This window comes from Aptenodytes patagonicus, chromosome 1 (genome assembly GCF_965638725.1).
Source record: "Aptenodytes patagonicus chromosome 1, bAptPat1.pri.cur, whole genome shotgun sequence".
Lineage (NCBI taxonomy): Eukaryota > Metazoa > Chordata > Aves > Sphenisciformes > Spheniscidae > Aptenodytes > Aptenodytes patagonicus.
Window position 1 is genome coordinate 13,751,365 of NC_134949.1, and position 18,003 is coordinate 13,769,367.

An 18,003-nucleotide genomic window follows, 5' to 3' on the forward strand; every position below is an offset into this window, starting at 1 on the left:
CAGAGTGAACAAATATTCAGTGTTTCAATGCAACATTTTCTAGAAAACTGTCATGAATCAAAACAAAATAAACAAAATAAACCCATAAGTATGAAATTTGGGATCTTAGTCTCCAGTTATTCACAGGATTTTCCACTTTTCTTCATTTTTCTTAAGATAACAACAAAGTACCCAGGTCTATAAAAAAACTTTGAGTCCCCTGTGGTAGCATGCAAGCAACGACTGGAAAATTTAAAATGAACAGCAGCACCTATGAAGAGATGAGTTTGGTTCACAGGTGCTGCTTTATTCAAAGCATGCTCTTCGTGCCATGCTTGCTAGTGGGGGAAACCTCGAGGTGGTTTTAGAGTTGTGTGCGTGGATGCTGTGTGTGCCCAGGCATGCATGAGGCTTTGAGTTCCCTCCTGGCATTGCTCGCTTGGGGTCTGCTGTGCCTGCCGAGTGGTGGCCCTCACCGCTGAGACACGCAGTCCGCTCTGAAATTATATTTGCCATATTAAGGCCACTTAGATTTCCCTTGTAGTGAGAAACAACACAACCTTAAAGCCCTCCATTGTTTGCCTCGCTTGCATGCGTTCTGTCTGTGCTAAAGTCAAACTACCATCAAACCATCATTTCCTTCTAAAATTATTTTCTACATGCAATTTTCTATTTTGGTGAAGAATTTGTATTCCAGCATTAACAACTTCACAGAGTCAGACACTCCAAACCAGACAACTGATAGCCATCAGACATTCACAAACCGTGCTTGAGAATGACATCTAAACTCCTTGGTTCATGGGAATAGTCCCACAGCATAAATGAAATTCAGAAGCTGTAGAGGTGAGAAAGACTTTGCTGGTTCATCTCTTGAGCCCTGGGTTCCACTAAGATGAACAGGCAGAATTCAGACCAAAAAAAGAGAAGAAATACCTTCAAAATCATCCTTAAGGAAGTCAGAGTTCTTGGTACTTATTCTGCAGGTTGGCCCAGAGTACCCGGGGTCGCAGATGCACTTTGTGCCATTGATACAGCTGCCGTGCCCGTTGCACATCTCCTCGCACTGCGGGCCGATGTACACGTTGTCAATGGCCCAAGTCACTGGCTGGGATCCAGCAGGGTAAAATCCTTGGTACCATCTGAACCTTGCCAACCTGAAAAAGGCATAAAGTGTACTTACTTTAAATAATAGTTCCATCTTTTTTGTATTCCATATATATACCACGCTATGTATATATATAGTACTTTTTTTTGTTGGAATTGGCTTGATAAATAGCTTAATTCTAGAAACTGACTGCTATATCTAATTCCTTTAGTACCTCGTGCGTCTTTATGCTGACATTCAACCCAAGTACTGACAGAAATAAAAATAACATTATTCATTAGTTGTAGTACCAAAACTGAATGACGGACTTGAAAACGGGAATTGAAATCTAACCACTCTTCTCTCCATCGTTTGTGGGGAGAATGAATGGCCGTGGTGTGAGGAGTTTCCTTCTGCTTTGACATACAGTGTCTGGGTCAGACCGGGCCACTTTCACCCTCTCCTAAAGAGTGGAATCCTGCTTCAGGTTGCCACTCTGCCCCGAGGGAGACCACCTGTGGAACTGGGGTGGTAAGATCTCACCCTCAGTTACACGGAAAGAAAACATCAAGTGCCGTGTGACAGGTATACAGCTTGCTTTCAGGCGGCTTAATCTTAAACCAGACTGATATTGCAAGTTGTTAATTTAAACTATATTCTCCTTTGGGTGCCGCCCTGTCATCTTTAATTCGTTTCCTAAGTGCTACTTGCATCAATGCTACATGTAAAGAGCAACCGACTGGGGAAGGAGGGAAAACAAACCAAGCAGGGGAAAAACACTTGAGAGACTAATTTTATTCCCCAATGAGAAAATGTTTTAAAGGAGGAAGGAAACCAGAAGAGTGAGAAGGGGAAAGCACTTAATTGCATTGCATGTTTAATGTGTCTTGTTAGAGATATCTAAATGCAGCAGGTGAATCAATAGCACAGGTAGCTGACAAGTTTTTTTGTCTTGATTTGCTAAAAAGGATTTTTTATGAGGGGATTCAGGTGATAAGGAGTAGCTGATGGGTGGGGACCATACTAACAGTTTCAAGAAAGATACCCGAGAACCAGAGTCCTGCTGGAAGTGAGAAACATTGATTTTAGTGTGCCCTGAGGTGAAGGACACAAGTGTGAGGCTGAAGGTGGTGTAAGCTCCTCTTCAGAGGAGCCCCATGGGCAGGATTCGTTCCACCCCTGAGGCACGTCAGCTCCTTCTCTCAGGCGTAGGTGAAGTGTGACTCGTGTCTGAAGCAGAGTCTTGCTGAAGTGGGTAGGTGTTTCTTCACTGACTCAACAGACCCTGGGCTTTTCCTTCAGGACATAACTGGAATACTAATTCATAGTTACAGCTACGTGCTGAGAACATATATTAATTTCCAAAATAACATACATAGTGGAAATAACTAAAAATGTCTTCATCTTCATTTAAATATAATCACTTGACACTTTGGGGATGAAAAGGCTCTTTTTTTTTTTTAGAATTACACAAGGAGTCAGGTTTGGAGTTTTTTTCTTGTTATTCCAGTGGATTCTGGTGGAGAAAAATCCCCCTTCAGCCCTCTGGCCCAAGAATTTCATGGCACTGAATGCTCCATGGAAGCTGCTCTGCACTGCTGAGTTTGGCTGCCTGTCAGCAATTGGCTTCTGGCCTGGCATGTTGGGGGAGGAATAGGAGGGAAAGCAGGCAAATGGGACAGAAACACTCAGGAACAGAGGACTAAATCGAAATAACTGGAAGGTTTAAATGAATTAGGAGTCTGCATAGTCAAAATCTTCATTTGGAGGGATGCATTGATAGTTGGGTAAAGGGTGAAATAATTCCTTTGGGCAAAAACAGAAGGACAAATGAGCTGCTGCAGGACACGGTTACCTATTCCATGTTTGAAATGTTAACTGTCATAAACCAGAAAATTCAAGTTTAAAATTTAAACATTTTCTTAAATTATTAAACATCCAGGCTTTCCAAACTTGGTTCTCATCATTTATACAGGTGTTTTCATACTTTTAGAGGCATATATGGGGCCACTTATTTAGTGGAGGGCCCACTGCACGCAGTAGTTTCATAGCTGCATAGACTTGTAGTTGCATAGACTCATAAAGTCTCATAGTTGCATAGCTCATTTTCATTCATACGTGCTAGAATTTAATCCTTAATGATGTGATCTTTTACATAAACTGAGTTGATGCTAGAGGACAGTTTTCCCTGAAAAGGTAAACAGTACTGTTTTATACTTTGAAAAGTTACATATTATTATGCCTGCTAGCACATACTGTTTTTCTATACTACGTATCTGTTACCATCCAATCTGGTTTGTTCCACAAACTTTAAGTTTCTGAGTGACTGCAGCAGTTAATTTCTTAGAATGAGAGAACTTTGCAGCTACAAGAGACCTCGAATATTTAGATCAGTCCATTTCCTTACACTGAAACAGAATCAAGTTTATACTAGCTCACATTTTATTGCATTTGCTAATGAATCTCAAATTTCATGCAAGAATATCCTTGATGAATTCAAGTGGCTAATGCACTGCAGTAAAAAGCATTGAAAGAGCTTTAAAGATAGTCAGTTTTGCATTCATTTTACTACGCAACCCACTTCCGTAAAAATGTCACCGATTAGATAGATATATGGATAAATAGGAAATTATCTGTGGTTATTCTACATTAGCATAAGGCACAACATATTTTTGTTGAACATAAACACTATTTTGTCTGAACACTAACTGACATTCAGGACAAAAAGCAGAGAAAAACTAGTCATCTGGTCTGCTCTAGTGCTGCGGTTCTTATGGGACGCTCTTGTGCTGGGAGAACGTTTTGGATGGAAAACAGAAATAAAAACAAACCAACAAGCAGCTGGGCAGGAATAGGAGCTGGACACTTACCCACAGAGGTGCAGTTTTCCGAAGTGAATGACCTCCCTTCTCCAGCCCTGGGTGGTGCCCGCGTAGTAAGTGCTACTTGGGTGATGCTCGGTGGAGCACAGGGAGCTGAGGTGGCTGCTGCTGCTGTAGCACAAGGGGAGCAGCAGGTGCCAGGTCGCCCCCAGATCTCGTGAGAACTCCAGCTTTACCGGGTCGGCAGAGGAGCTATCAGTGGTGCAGCCGATATTGATCTGAGGGCCAAGACATGAAGTGCAGAAGATGACATAGGGCAGGCTGTGGGACACCTAATCACTCTTCATCTTAGTCAGCCTCCCCCATTTGGTACAGTATTATTTAGCCCAGGAAAATGGTGATTTGGGAACTAATTTAACAACTGGGATGATGCACTCAGGACATGCACGTGAACATGAACTGTCGCACATTGCCTTACCTGTCCATGGGCATATTGCACTCTGGCTTATCATAAAATGAATGTAATATGAAATCCCCAACTATTTCTACTGAGAGAAAACCATAAAGTTAATTAGACAAAATCCCAAAGGAGAGCTGCTAATGTTGCTGGAGCAAATGCATCAGTTCTTGCAGTCTTCTGGCAGGGACTGAAGTAATCACAGCACCAAAAAAATGTGCATTTTTAAAACCAGAAATATTAAAACAAAATGTGCAAACAAACTTTTTCTTAAATTGCTGAGCTGCACTATGGTCCTCTTTTGTGTTACACTTCCTCCCCCCAAAAAAGCTTATGCCACAGCGTGTGTGCTGTATCACTTCAATATGTTCTTCAGCTTTCATACTCACTACCCATTTGCTCACGTATAGCGGCAAAGCCGTAGGAGACAGCATTAAAAGAGTATCATAGCTGGATTGCATTTAGATTCAATGTCACACCAAAATATAGTTTGGCAGTGTCAAACTTCTCAACTTACAAGATTCTTGATGTAGAGAACAGTGGAAAAGGCAGAAAACCTACATGAACAGCAGTTCTACTACTGAAAAATATATAAAATGATGTTTTGTACAGAATCCGAGACCTCTTAAGACATATTTTTTGCACGTCCCCAGTGCAAATTAGTCTGCTTTTCTTTCACACTGATATTAAGATGTTCTTTTAGTTTCAAATTGCTTATATAAAAGAAGAGGAATTAGTTCCCTTACAGGATGACTCTGTCATATAAAATAAGATGTACTACACTTACCATGCAATAAATAAAAACCCATTGCTGATGAAATACAAAGCCTGTACTAAAACTATGAAACAATTTGGGGTTTTTACATATCTTTGTAGCAGAAAATAAGTGTCTTTCCAACATACTACTCTGTAATGAAAATCTATTTATTTCTAAAACCCACTAATACTTAGAACTGTGCGTGAATGTTGAAAATGTATCCTACGTCAAATTTCCTTCATCACTCTTCAGTGCACATGAGTCCCATCAACCTACATTTGACTAGAAGGGTTGTCTACTCATCTGGAAGCTTAGAGAGATGCTTGACCCAATATAGTTTTTGACTCTTGAGACACAGAGAGAAACTCTACTGCATTATGCATAACTTCATTTATACTAATGTCCTCAAAAACGTGAGCTGAAAACAATGTTCTTACCACATATGGAAGTAAGCATGTAGATTTTATGAGGTTAATGCTCTGAAGACTTATGAATATCTTAAAGTGACCTCAAATATTTTTGTTCTACAGGCTGTAATCTATATTTTAAAACAGAAAACGGTTTGCATTCAATAATTTATGAATTAGTTGCATGACAAACTGAAGCATGCATGAGTACACAGCTAAACATAGTTTTCTTAGAAAACCCTTAGTATTATTTGAGTAATTTTTTATAAACTGGTATCATTTACTGTTTAATGCTACAGCTTGCTATATCTTTGTTAAAAGCAACTTGGTAATTGTGTCATGGCAATTTACATGCAAGATTCTTTTACAATTTCTTAATGACAATATAATGATCCCTCTAAACTAATACATACCAGGCTAAATGGTTACTCTCACCAGTAGCTGCCCTAGCCAATGCACAGTTTAGATTTTTGGATAAACAAGAAACACAGTTTAGTTCAGACTATGTGTTGTCATTGGGGTGCCTGTTTCCACTGATTATATGAGAAGCACAAAAAATTATGCTCCTTATTCATGAGCTTTAGATAACTTCCTAAGATGGGATGAATTTAGGCCATCATGGACAAAGAACAGCTTCCACTAGAGCATCTATGAAAGCATGGGCAGAAGCAAAATGAAAGCAGAGCCTTGGCTCTCTGAGAAAGTACAACCAGGGCAGTTAAGCCAGCATGCAGGAAAAAATAATCTCTATTGCCACAGATGAAGTTGTAGTTCTTCACTGCGTCAGCTCATGAAAATGCTGCATGCTTATCCTGAGCAGGTTGTGAAGTGGCAATCTAGACCTTCATTATATTTTGGTGCTCATCATCTTGTCTGCCAGTGGTCACTCTCCAACTCGTAGGACATGGACTTTAATGCTATCAGTGCAAGTATATATGCATGGACAAAGTAGTAATTTAGGCAAGAAATTAGAAGACTTTGAAGCAGAAACTTCCTTTATCTCTGTGTTAAAATCTTCATGATACACCCACACGGGAGAAGGTAACATCAAAGCAATTACAGTGGAAATTAGACAGACTTCTCTGCTTGGCAATCATAACAGCTGGGCGAATACACCAAAGAGCAGAACCTGAAAGAACAGAACTCTCTAAGCAAAAGGCAAAGTAACTTTCTGAGGACAAGTACCTCAAATTGGATTATAGTGTTTTCATTTACACTTAGATCCCTTGTTGTAATGGAGTGTTCTCCAACTTCATTTGAAACAAATACCATAGCTGAATCTTCTTCCCTGTAAAAAAAGGAGAGGGGTACTTTAGGCTCAGTTTATTACACAATCACTAATGTGTTGCTGAGAGATGCTTACGGAGCTCCCTTAGATGAATATGGGCAATAAAGCCCAATGTTTCCACCAGGATAGAAAAACCAGTTATCCTCTTTGGGACCAAAGTCAAATGTATCCAAAAGGATCATGGGATTCTTTAGGTTATTTCCATCAATAATGAAGTCATCAATAATCCAGATTTCTTCTTTTTTGCCTACAAAGAAAAGGGGAACATACCTATTAAAACCTAATACTACTGTTACCAGAGAGCAGAATAGTAGCCAGTATTTATGGATTACATTGAGAAGAGGGTGCTAAAGGAGTGGCTTCACTATTTTCATTTTCCATGAAAATAGTCCCCATACTGCTCTGCAGTCTGACCCTACAGAATTAACTTTTATTCCTCTAAAATTTACAGAAGTCACAGAACTGGAGAGTGAAAAACCTGTGTTGAGCAAGTATCTTCTGTTTAAATCACATTTACTTTGAAACTCTAGCATCAATGTCTTCTTTAATTAAGAATCGTCTAAATGAGCAGTTGCTGTAGAGCCCAAGCAGCCTAAAAGGATTATTTCATTCTGCACCTTTTTCCTTGCACTCAGCAGCCTGTGTTTGTCTGGCAAGAGCTCTTAGAGAGAAAAGGAAACTCTGAGAGACCTTCTCTCCAATGGATTATGAATTCAAATGTGTTGCAAAATTGGTGCTTTCAAACTGCAGAGGAAGGATTAGATTGCCAGATCTCTTGTGTAACTGTTTTTTTAATCTATGTAAAAGCCTTTGTGTTGATCAGAGAAAGTTAAATGGCTTCTTTTAAATGAAATTCCTACTTAAGGATAACGTCTGCAAAAAAAGTTTAGTTAAATGTTTTAGGCAGGACCCATCAGAAGAATGGACTGGAACTGGATTCTTAGGACCAGATTTGAATTTGCTTTTTTATTAGAGGTGCGCTAGGCACTTGCCTGCGTGGAATAAATCTTTGCTGTATCACTGTGTCTAAACGATCGCTGGAATTCTTTAGAGCCCTTAATGTCAGCTCCTGCAAGAGATGTGCTCAGAGTAACTGAGAGCAGAAGAGAGCTTTTTTCAGCTGGCACATCTCTGGTAATCAGGAGGAATGAGCTGCGTTCCTCTTGTGGTTTTCTACAGTCCCTTACAATTTAATCAAAAGATTAACTGCTCACTACATACTCTTTCTAAATGGGTTTTTAATGCCTAGTTAATTCTGAGCAAGGTAGGCCCAGTTCCCATTTACACTTGGGACACTTTTGTATAATTGGAGCATTCTAATGGGGCCTCAGTGTAAACGAGAATCAGGTCCATTAGAAATAATGAGAAGAACCTGAGTGAAGTTAACTTTATCGCTGTTGCTTGATCTCCCAGTCCCTCCAGGACCAAAGCTGATAGTCTTCTGCACGCAGCCAAGGGGTATTAGGTTAACGTACTTTCACTTTAAAGCATACAGCAGCTTTCTAAGAACAGTAAACATAATCCTGCGATAATTTTAATTGAAGGAGTTCAAATATAAGAAAACATGATTTAAGAGTCTCTATTATTGTTGAGTTCAAAAATCTAGCCTCTTACAGATGCTGAGCTGTGCAAGTGTGGACCTGGGGTCCCATGGGCGTCTCTTCCTTACCATTGTTGTAAGGTTGCCAGAGCCTGAACCGCGTTGCGTTGCTTTGGGCTGCGTAGGGCAGAGGAACGTTAATAAAGAGGACATCTGTAGTCTGCGTGAAGTAAAACTCATCTATCAGGTGCCAAGTGATGCCACCGTTGACAGAATATTGCAGCAGGATGGAATGAGACCTCTCGGGGGTGCCTGCAGCAGAGAGGACATGCATTTACGTTGTTATGAATCTGGTTTTAAAAAGCACTAGCTCAAAAACACTTCTTCAAGTGTAAATACAATTAGGTTACTTTGACATCTATTACAGAGTATGGGCTTGCTTTAACAACAACTTAAGCTGTTGAGAGGTTATATGTGTATTATATATATACATCTTCCTGTGCTTTCCCTTGCTTGTCTGTCTGCAAAATGCTAATGAATTAGGGGCTAAATTTGCATTGCTGTTCATTATATGTACAGTCACAGTTAATTTACTTAGATGAGAAGCTATCCAGTGTTGTAAATTTTTAGATTAGAACAAACCAGCTCCTTCTACCACAGACATTTTTCAGTAATTTAGTATTTATTTGCTTGTTGTTCCCAGGTACCAGACATTATCATCATCATCTGTAGCACCCACAGATAAAGACACCGTCCTTATCCTCACAAATTTATAGTCTGTGGCTCTGACTGCAGACACTGATACAAGCATATTCATGCTCAGAAATCATGTAATTGATATAAAGCGCTGAAGATCTTTATTAGCATGTTTTAACAACAACAACAACAAATCGATATTCTGTGCTTTAATCTGGGACTAAAAATCAGTAGTGGAACTGAGAGTAAAATTTACATTTTCTGACTACTAGTTCCTCCTTTTTTTACTAAAAGCTTTAAAGAGTCAATAAAGGCTCTATACAGCCCTGTGTATTAACATATGCTGATTAGAGCCCAGCACTTGCACTTAATGCTGGTTACCCTGCACAAGCTCAGTCCCCAGTGTACGTTTGGCCTGTGCCTGACTTGCTGACCAGAAACATCAGCATCTGAGTGATGGTATCTCTGAGCTGGGTTCTCACTCAGACAAATTTACGCTCTCCACTCCCCTCATAGTGCAGGAACAGTGATGGCAGTTCCCTGAAAACTCAGTATGAGGGCAGGAACTAGCAGCAGAAAAGGGCTAAGGGACAGTTTCTTAATCCCTGCCTCACTGTGCGTTACTGTGCAAGTTTCTCCCATGTTCTGCTCTTAAATTAACCAAATTTGCTGAAGCCAGGGCACCTGCTGTGCAACGCTCCTGCCCCACTCTGCTCCAGCACAAAGTCTCTCTTCAACCACCACATGTGGAACAGAGCAGGGAGGAGACATTTGCAGTCAGGAGCTGATTTCAGCTTACCTGTGGCAATTAACAGTAAACAACACACTGCTCTTAACGCTTAAGCTGACATGTGCCCAGCTATATTAATTTGCATTCAACATTAGGGAGCTTGTTGGGAGTAAGTCCTGGATCCAGGCCTAGGGCTAGCAAGCCATATAGATTTAATGAGAAAAGATTTCTCCTGGAGTTTCACTGCTTTACCTCTTGTGGGTCAAGTATCAAAATCCAGCCTTGAGCCTTCGGCTATTCCTGCCTTACAGAATGATTTTTTACTCATCATATTTTTTAATATTTTGGCAAGGATCATATGTAGAAATGTTTCCAAGGCATAGTTTCATGAAAGAAGTCTTCACAAAGATTTTGCTTTTAAACATGAAGTATTGGGCATGTTATTGTTTTGGGGCATGTTATGTTTTTGGCTGTTATTGTTTTCTCTCTTTTCCATAAAGTACTTAAAAATAGTAATAAATAGCCAAATATATATGATTAAATGCCTATTAAAGGGAATCAAACTTAATTCAGAAAAAGCTACATTTTTACCTGCCCATGCAGAAATTTGGCTAAGATTTATTTATCAAAACTCTTTTCACTCTGTCCTTTGGCAAATGGTGAGTTCAGTCCCAGGGTGCTGAGCTTCCCGCAGAAGCTATGAACATCTTTCACCTTCCACCAAAGGGAGAGGGGTTTTTGCATGTTGAAAGTTCAGCCTTGAAGTGCCGGCTCTACAAGCAATGCTGGGAAAAATTTCTGAGACTGCATGGGAGTGACGCAAATGCTCAACCAGGTTAGTGGTTCTCCACTGTGTCACTCCTCACTGGGATAAAATTATTTTGCAAGGCCAGAGGGCTTGGAGCAGGGTAAGACCGAATCCTTGGCTTGAACGTGCTCATACTAGAGAAACTGTCTCAAGCTTGTTACACCAACTTGTAAACTTGGCTTGCAAAGTCTGACTATTCTTCATACACAATTAAATAGAATTATGGGGTTTTAGTCATCTCTATGATACCTACTAGGAAGCCAAATGGTAAGAGCTTTTAAAGCGGTGGACTGAAACTTGACAATGAAAAACTCTCTAGTTCCTTATCTGTCCCTTAAGTAATCTACTATAGGCACCATTTTATGACTTTATAAACTGAAAAATTCATTTTTCCCTAACATACGGCAAAATCTCTAAAAACCTTGAGCTATTTTGTTTCTCTTCTGCTCAAAGACTGTACTAGCTCTGCTGTTTTTGATACCACCACAGTTTACTCTTTTACTGCACAGGTGGCCATGTAGGCTGCTAGCGAGGTAGGGATGATGCAGAATCTCAAAACAAGTTCCCATACTATCTACCGTAAACTGAGGATCATGTACAGTGAAGTTGAAAACGTAAACCCATATTCTTTTCTGTGATGCTACTGTGTATGAATCAAGCTAGAGAAGTGATAGGAAATAAACAGCGATCTTACCTTTGGCAATAAATTTAAATGAAAACTGGATGTACACGGTATTAGTGCAATCTAGATCTCTTGAAACAAGCATTCTCAGTCCTTCCTGCAAGTACAGAATATACAGTATGAATCTCAGTTCCCATTATCGAAGATGCTCTGCAGCTTACTATTGTCTGGATGTTGTCTGTTACTGACTGCTGGTGGCTGTGAGAGAGGTAGCTCTCTGTCCCACACCTTCTCCCAGGCAGAAAATGGGGATAGTGTTAGCCTTGGCAAAGTGAGCCATAGTAATGGAAAGGGCTAGATACAGGGGTGTGCCACCACCAGAGGCACAGCTACATGATCAGGTGCAGACACAGGTACAGCTCATTCAGCTCATGCTCTGAACCACTGGGATGTGATCTGATCTGCAAGCACTGCAGCTGACCTACTTGGACATTGAGTCCAAGCTAGCATACCTACTTTTTTGGCAAATTGTATAGTAGCCAAGCACCCTAATTTCCAGGCAGGAAGACTCCTCTCTAGGAGCTTTTTCCTGTGCCTCAAAAAATATTTTGTACAACTATTCTCTTCTGGGGCAACCTCTTGACTTAGAGCAATATGGAAAGGACGCAGACAGGAAACCTCACAGTGACCCCTCAGGTCCTGTCCATCTCTACAGGTGAGCTCAATGTTGTGTGGATCCTGGGGCCAGAGCCAGTCCCTGTTCTGCAGAGATCTGGCAAACTCCACCTCACAGAGCTTCCGTCTTTCTCAGACCCATTCCCCTAGGGGAACAATCTGCAGGAACAACCAATCAAAATTTTAGACAATTCATATCCTGTGATTTGTAATTTAGATGATTTAAAGAGGTTGAACTGGAGTCAAGGTTTTGCAAAGAAATATTTCTAAAGAATTCATTTCTACACCCAAAGTTATTAAACTTTGCTTTTTCAGGGCACCTGAACCCACAGTGTCAATTGAAGACTCATGTGTGAGCCTAAAATTTATGTGTTTATGTGAACAAAAGTCTTTCTATTTATGTGTTTTGTTGAAGAACTGAGAAGTTCAGAAAATATGATATTTCCTGGCCTTTTTTAACATGTAATTAACAAAAAATTCCTTAAAGAGCTAGAAAACTTCAAAATGATAGAATTAAGTAAAACACAGGCTAACTACATAAACATTGATTACATAGACTACAGTGCTGACTAATCTGTATTATTCAAAATACTCAAAAGCCAATCAGGGGATTTCAAGACACAAACCCCATTGATTGTAATGTGTACCGAATTTCCAAATCACTCGCTTGGCCTCAAGAATCTCAGCCGCAGAGTTTCATTCTTTTCCTTTGGTGGTTAAGGAGGAATTTATACCGCAAATGAAAGTAATAGCCAACAAACAGACGAAACGCATTTGTTCATAAAAAACAACTGTGACAAACATGGTGCATATTTAGGGCAGGAAAAGGCAAGAAATATGAAAATGTCAAACTCTAGCCTAAAGACTTTGACATAAACATATGGGGGGAAACAACAAAAAAATTACTTTCTGTTTTTAACTCTACTGGTTTTTATTCATTTTTTCAATGTAAGTAACCTCTGACCCCTTTAAAAATGAGAGCTGTTCCAGACTTGATGGTGTCACCATTCAGGTTTCCCCTCTCAGCACCGTAGACCTCAGGCCAAAGGTCTGGATGCAAGTTACCATTGAAATCATCCTTCAGGACAGACGGCAGAGGAATGACAGGGACACAGTACGGACCACCAAAGCCTCTGTCACACCTAGCAACAAATTGGGAGGAAAAGGTGTTATCCATCTGGCCTAGATAAAACACAACATCCTTTCTATGAAGCAGGTTAAGCAGGTTGCTACTTACACACAACGACCTGCATCACAGATGCCATGGCCTGAGCACATCCAGGGGCACCCTGTAGCCAGGACCACATTATCAATAGCCCAAGAATCAACACCAGAGGCATAGTTGTACTGAATCCATCTGAACCGTGTTCTGGGAGAGCTAGAAAAAACAGAGGGAATGTATTTCAGGCTTCAAAATGTCTGCTCCACAAAGTGCTAAATAGTAAAGAAAATCCCATAGACTTCAGGACAACAAAAGCATATTAATAAGCACGACTCTGTATTTGGAAAAGACTCATATTCCAGTTGAAACTGGAAGTTTCAATTTCTCAGGTTAGTTTTCAGGCAAAATTCCAGCAGACTCTAAAGGAAGATGCCCAAAGTGAAAACCTAGAAAGTCGACATTGCTGTGACTCTCGCGGGTCAACAAAGTGGTTGAGCAGGAAATATTAGCTACATTAGCATTCAACAGCTCCACGTGTTGCTAGCAGAGTTAAAACAATATAATTGCTTCAGTAAACTAAGAAGTAATGAAAGTTCATTTATACTAAGTGTTGTGTAAGGAAAAACAATGATTACATATGTTAGTGTATATATATGTATAACAATGTATGACTATATATGTACAAACATGGACATGCATACACACTGCTGTAATTGCTGACTGCCTTGTTATCCTCAGATGAGGAAAGTATTTTGGAAAAAAAATCTGTCAAGATGCAATGGGTTAGATGATCTTGGATTTGTTCAGGCAGGAAATGTGCTGTGGAGCTGATCCTGGAACAACACAGAGAATTGCCCTCTGACACTGACAGGATCAGGATATCATTATATTTGTGAAGAAGATTCTTTGGAAGAAGATGCATGGTCCTCTGGAGCGAACTATGGAATTAGAAACCAAGATGTGAACCCCAGTCCCAGTTCATTTACTGTGTGTCCATTTTTACCACCCTATTTTCTGGGTGATGAAATTCACAGAGGTAATGTGTAGGGTGCTTTGATGAATTACAGAACTATTCAGAATAATGGTAAGCGTTATCATTGGCATCTGTTATTTCTAAACTAGAGCATAGTTTTATTCAGAGAGACGGATGCCAGCGTATCTGCCACATCCATTTACAACCATGTGATATCACTAGGAGGCAGGCAGAACTCTCCTCCCGGTCAAATGAGTGGAGGCGACACATCCAGTAACATGCGTTTTGACTTGCTGAATGTCATAATTAACATGTCTAAATCTTGGATGACAAATGACATTATAAGTTATGTGCAATGACAGAAAATACTTTTACATGAAAAGATGGGCGAGTGCATTAATTATTGCTTTTTATTGGGTAAATGTTAGAAAAGGTTGGTTTAGCATTCCTGTTCTTGCTGTCATAGATTATAGGCAAGACTTAAGAATTCACTCATCCAAAGTTGTTACTTCCTTCAGTTTCTGCAGTTCATATTATATCTGATGAAATATTTTGAAGTGAAATTTAAAATTCTGATGGCGTGACAACAGACATTTAGTAATTTAGAAGACGTGCAGAAAATTCCCGAGCTGGGGGATGTTTGCTCAAATTAGATCAGCAAAATCTATATCAAGCCAGAAGAGCAGTGCTCACTTGGTTGAGGGTGGGAGGTAGACTGTAATTCTCTTCCAGTTTTGGAATCTTTCTGAAGTGTAGATGGAGCTCTCGGTGTAGTGCTGACAGCCGATGGTTGGAGGGACGCACTCTTCTGTCACCAGGTGCCAGTCTCTCCCATTGTTTAAAGAATACTGCAGGTGAATGCTATGGGAATTGCTGTATGGCTTGCTGCAACCCATGCTCAGCTCAAATTGCAAGAAAGTGGAGGCTGATACATGGAAGTCCCAAGTCTCGGCATAACGAGGTTTTCCTAAGAAAAGAGAGAAAAACAACGAAAAAAAGTATACCTTATGCATATGCTTTCAGTACTGTCACTCAAATTTGTTATCTGTATTTTCACCTTTTTTTAGCCTTCTCTTCCCTGCAGATTACTATATACTTGAATTTGTATATACCTCCCATCTTGTAAAAACATGACCCATAAATAATTTATAAAATAGGTGCATACAAATGTAGCAATGTTTGGTGACACATACCGATGTTTTCACTAAACATCAGAGCTGTATCCATAGACAGGCAGTCAATGTCTTCTTGACCTCCTTGTATTCTGTACCAGCTTGCTTGTAAATCCACAGTTCCATCAAATTTATCCTGGAAGCCAGTCTGAGAGCTGTCATTCATCCCTATAAGGACATCGTCCAAAGCCCACTGAGCTGAATGCTTCCCTATAAAAAGCAGAACGTGCAGGTTAGTGGAGTCCCCGTTAGTTAGTTTTTATGCCCGTATCCTGTGTTCATCCAGTGAGCAGTGCGCAGTCATGTAGACTGAGCACTGTTAAACAAGACTAAAACATTGCTCAAGGACGAACCTGGACTCTAGAGTATGTTTCTATTTCAGATAAATACAGGTATTTCCCTCTTAATTTCTCAAGCTTCAGTGCCTTTGTTATCATACGCTCTCCCTGTATTTGAGTGAGACACTCCCTGAGTCCCTAGATTGGGGATTTTCATTTTATGGGTCACAACCTTCCTGCCATTCCCCACACTAAATCAGAAAGCCCTTTGTCTAGTTCCCAAAGTACCTTTTGTATGGAAGAGGATAGTACACAAAGGAAAATGCTGAAGGCTCTTGATACAGATGGTATTCACAGAAGTGCTCTTCACCTTATCCTTCCTGGAAACCTCTCTTCTCTTGCTCTCCAGCCTACAGGCATCTCAGTTCACCATCATCTCCAGACCATTCCTCCAGCCCTTCATTTCAATTCACCTTTCTACTGGCATGCTGAAAATGTCATCTTACTGTACAATCGCTGCCCTCACAGAAGGAAAGTCTTGACAATAAATTGTGAGCTCATAGCGATGTGCCAGGATTTTTGTCTTGCCATTATGAGGAACATGGGTCATGGCTGATAGGGCAACTCTGCACTCAGTTATGGCAGACAGAGGACAATCTATGAAGGAGTTAATATCTGTAATGAGGAGTGGTTGTCACCTATGGACGCTGGTATGGAAGACGGTATTTCAACCTCCAGTCATAAAATCTCCCTCTTACTGGGAGCCACAGGACTGCCATCAGGTGGTCTTAGAGTGACCACTCTCAGCAGGGACAGATGTCATCCAGGTGCCCCCAGAGCAAGCGACCACGGGCAGGACACAGGGAGGTAGCAACAGGTCTGACATTGCACCACTCACCAGTGGAAACGATCGTGGCAGAACGATGGTGCACCAGTTGCTGCTCAGCATTTTTCCCATATGAACTGGCTTCTTAACTAAATCACATTGCTCTTGCCTTGTCTACTCTCTTGCCTAGTGAGGACAATTAACTCCAGCACATACATTGTAAGAAAATGTACGAATAAAAAACCACCATCAAATTGATAAATGATATCCAAGAAGCTGCATACCGTAATTACCTGAATGTAAGCTGTGTGCTTTTCTCCCCAGGGAATTGCTGTTAAAATGTACTTTGCTATATTTCTGAATATCACCTTATATTTCCTGCAGGGATCCAGGAGCTGCTGCCTTGCACAAAGGTGAGACACTTCATCAGGACGCTTTTAATAGTGATAACGTGCTCCCGTGCAAGGTGGGAGCTCTCTCAGTGGCTGTAGGTATCAGTCAGCACCAGGGTTTTACTTTCAGCTGAGGATGTGGGAAGTGGCTGAGTGGGCTTTGGAGGTGCAGCAGAAGGCAGGGGAGCAGGGCGCTGGGACACCAGAAATGGCAGAGGATGGGGGTCCTGTTTTGGAGTGTGGAGATATTAAAGTACTGAGATGGGAGCCACTAGGTAGGCAGATTCAAGGCCAAGTTATGCCTCCTCTTCCAAAACAGAGAAAAAGTGAGATAAAATGTGTAAGCCATTTTGCATCCCAGGTCACTCTACACTCAGGTAAATCCTCCAATCTTATTTAGGCTTTTCTGTGTAATATTCTTTTCCCCTCCCTTCTGTTATCTCTCAGCATCTTTGGTTCAAACTTAGCTCTTAAACAATTTTACTCTTAAGCCCACTATTCTGCTTGGTGCTATAAAAGAAAATCACATCTGCAGTGTGACTGAGGAAAGCCTAAATATGCTCTTACAGCACCCAAACAGTTCACCATACTGTATTTTTGGTAAGCTGAGGTTTCTGCAGAACGTGTCCATACTGAGAAACATTGACATGTGGGTTGTGTAAAACTGCTTAATGAATTTTTAGGATGGCGTTGCTTACCATGTTGTGGCTGCCACCAGCGGAAAGCGGTGGCGGGGGTTTTGGCCTCCCGAGGCAGGTCTATTGAAACAACCTGGGGTTCCAGGTACGACATGAAGTCCAGCTCTCGCAGCAAATGCCAGGTGATCCCGTTATCATTTGTGTATTGAACGACAAGCCCTGTATTTAAAATTAAGAAAAGCAGTTAGTCTGACTGTATAGAGCAAAGGGGGGGCAGCTCTTCAGCCTGTACTCAGGAGCTGCCAACCCCCGTCCGGTGCACGCCGCTTTTGGCATCTCCCCTACCCTTTTGGCATCTCCTGGTCCAGGAGCATGTGGACAAAGTCCTACCACAAATGTGACGTGGGCTTACCAGCTGCCACACGTTATCTTGCTTGTCTTCACCAAACTCAAAGGATCAAATCTTTTACAACCGCAGTGAAATTAATGATTGTACCACAGAAACCATAGGAATAATGTGATTTTCTTAATATAGTCAATATTTATTTCATATTGGATATCCTTGCAGTTTGTGTGGGACACTAAGTTGTAATTCTGATAGCTGGGCTCCCAATATGGGTAGTTCACAATGCTCATGCTACCTATGCAAGCTCCCAGCATCCTTAAAAGTTAATTATAGTAATATTTAGATAATTTA

General features: G+C 40.8%; 1 protein-coding gene across 2 annotated transcripts in view; it reads right to left on the reverse strand.

Moving 5' to 3' along the window:
- Positions 1-18,003, reverse strand: part of RELN (reelin) — a 300,351-nt gene that overhangs the window by 40,214 nt on the left and 242,134 nt on the right. For both annotated transcript variants that reach the window (XM_076328234.1, XM_076328227.1), the window contains exons 32-42: positions 17,367-17,525; positions 15,194-15,382; positions 14,694-14,967; positions 13,103-13,243; positions 12,830-13,007; positions 11,263-11,347; positions 8,464-8,646; positions 6,870-7,041; positions 6,692-6,794; positions 3,934-4,163; positions 913-1,133 (exon numbers count right to left, since the gene is read on the reverse strand). In XM_076328234.1, coding sequence (XP_076184349.1) covers positions 913-1,133; positions 3,934-4,163; positions 6,692-6,794; positions 6,870-7,041; positions 8,464-8,646; positions 11,263-11,347; positions 12,830-13,007; positions 13,103-13,243; positions 14,694-14,967; positions 15,194-15,382; positions 17,367-17,525 — 1,935 coding nt within the window. The remainder of the gene's footprint in view (positions 1-912; positions 1,134-3,933; positions 4,164-6,691; positions 6,795-6,869; positions 7,042-8,463; positions 8,647-11,262; positions 11,348-12,829; positions 13,008-13,102; positions 13,244-14,693; positions 14,968-15,193; positions 15,383-17,366; positions 17,526-18,003) is intronic.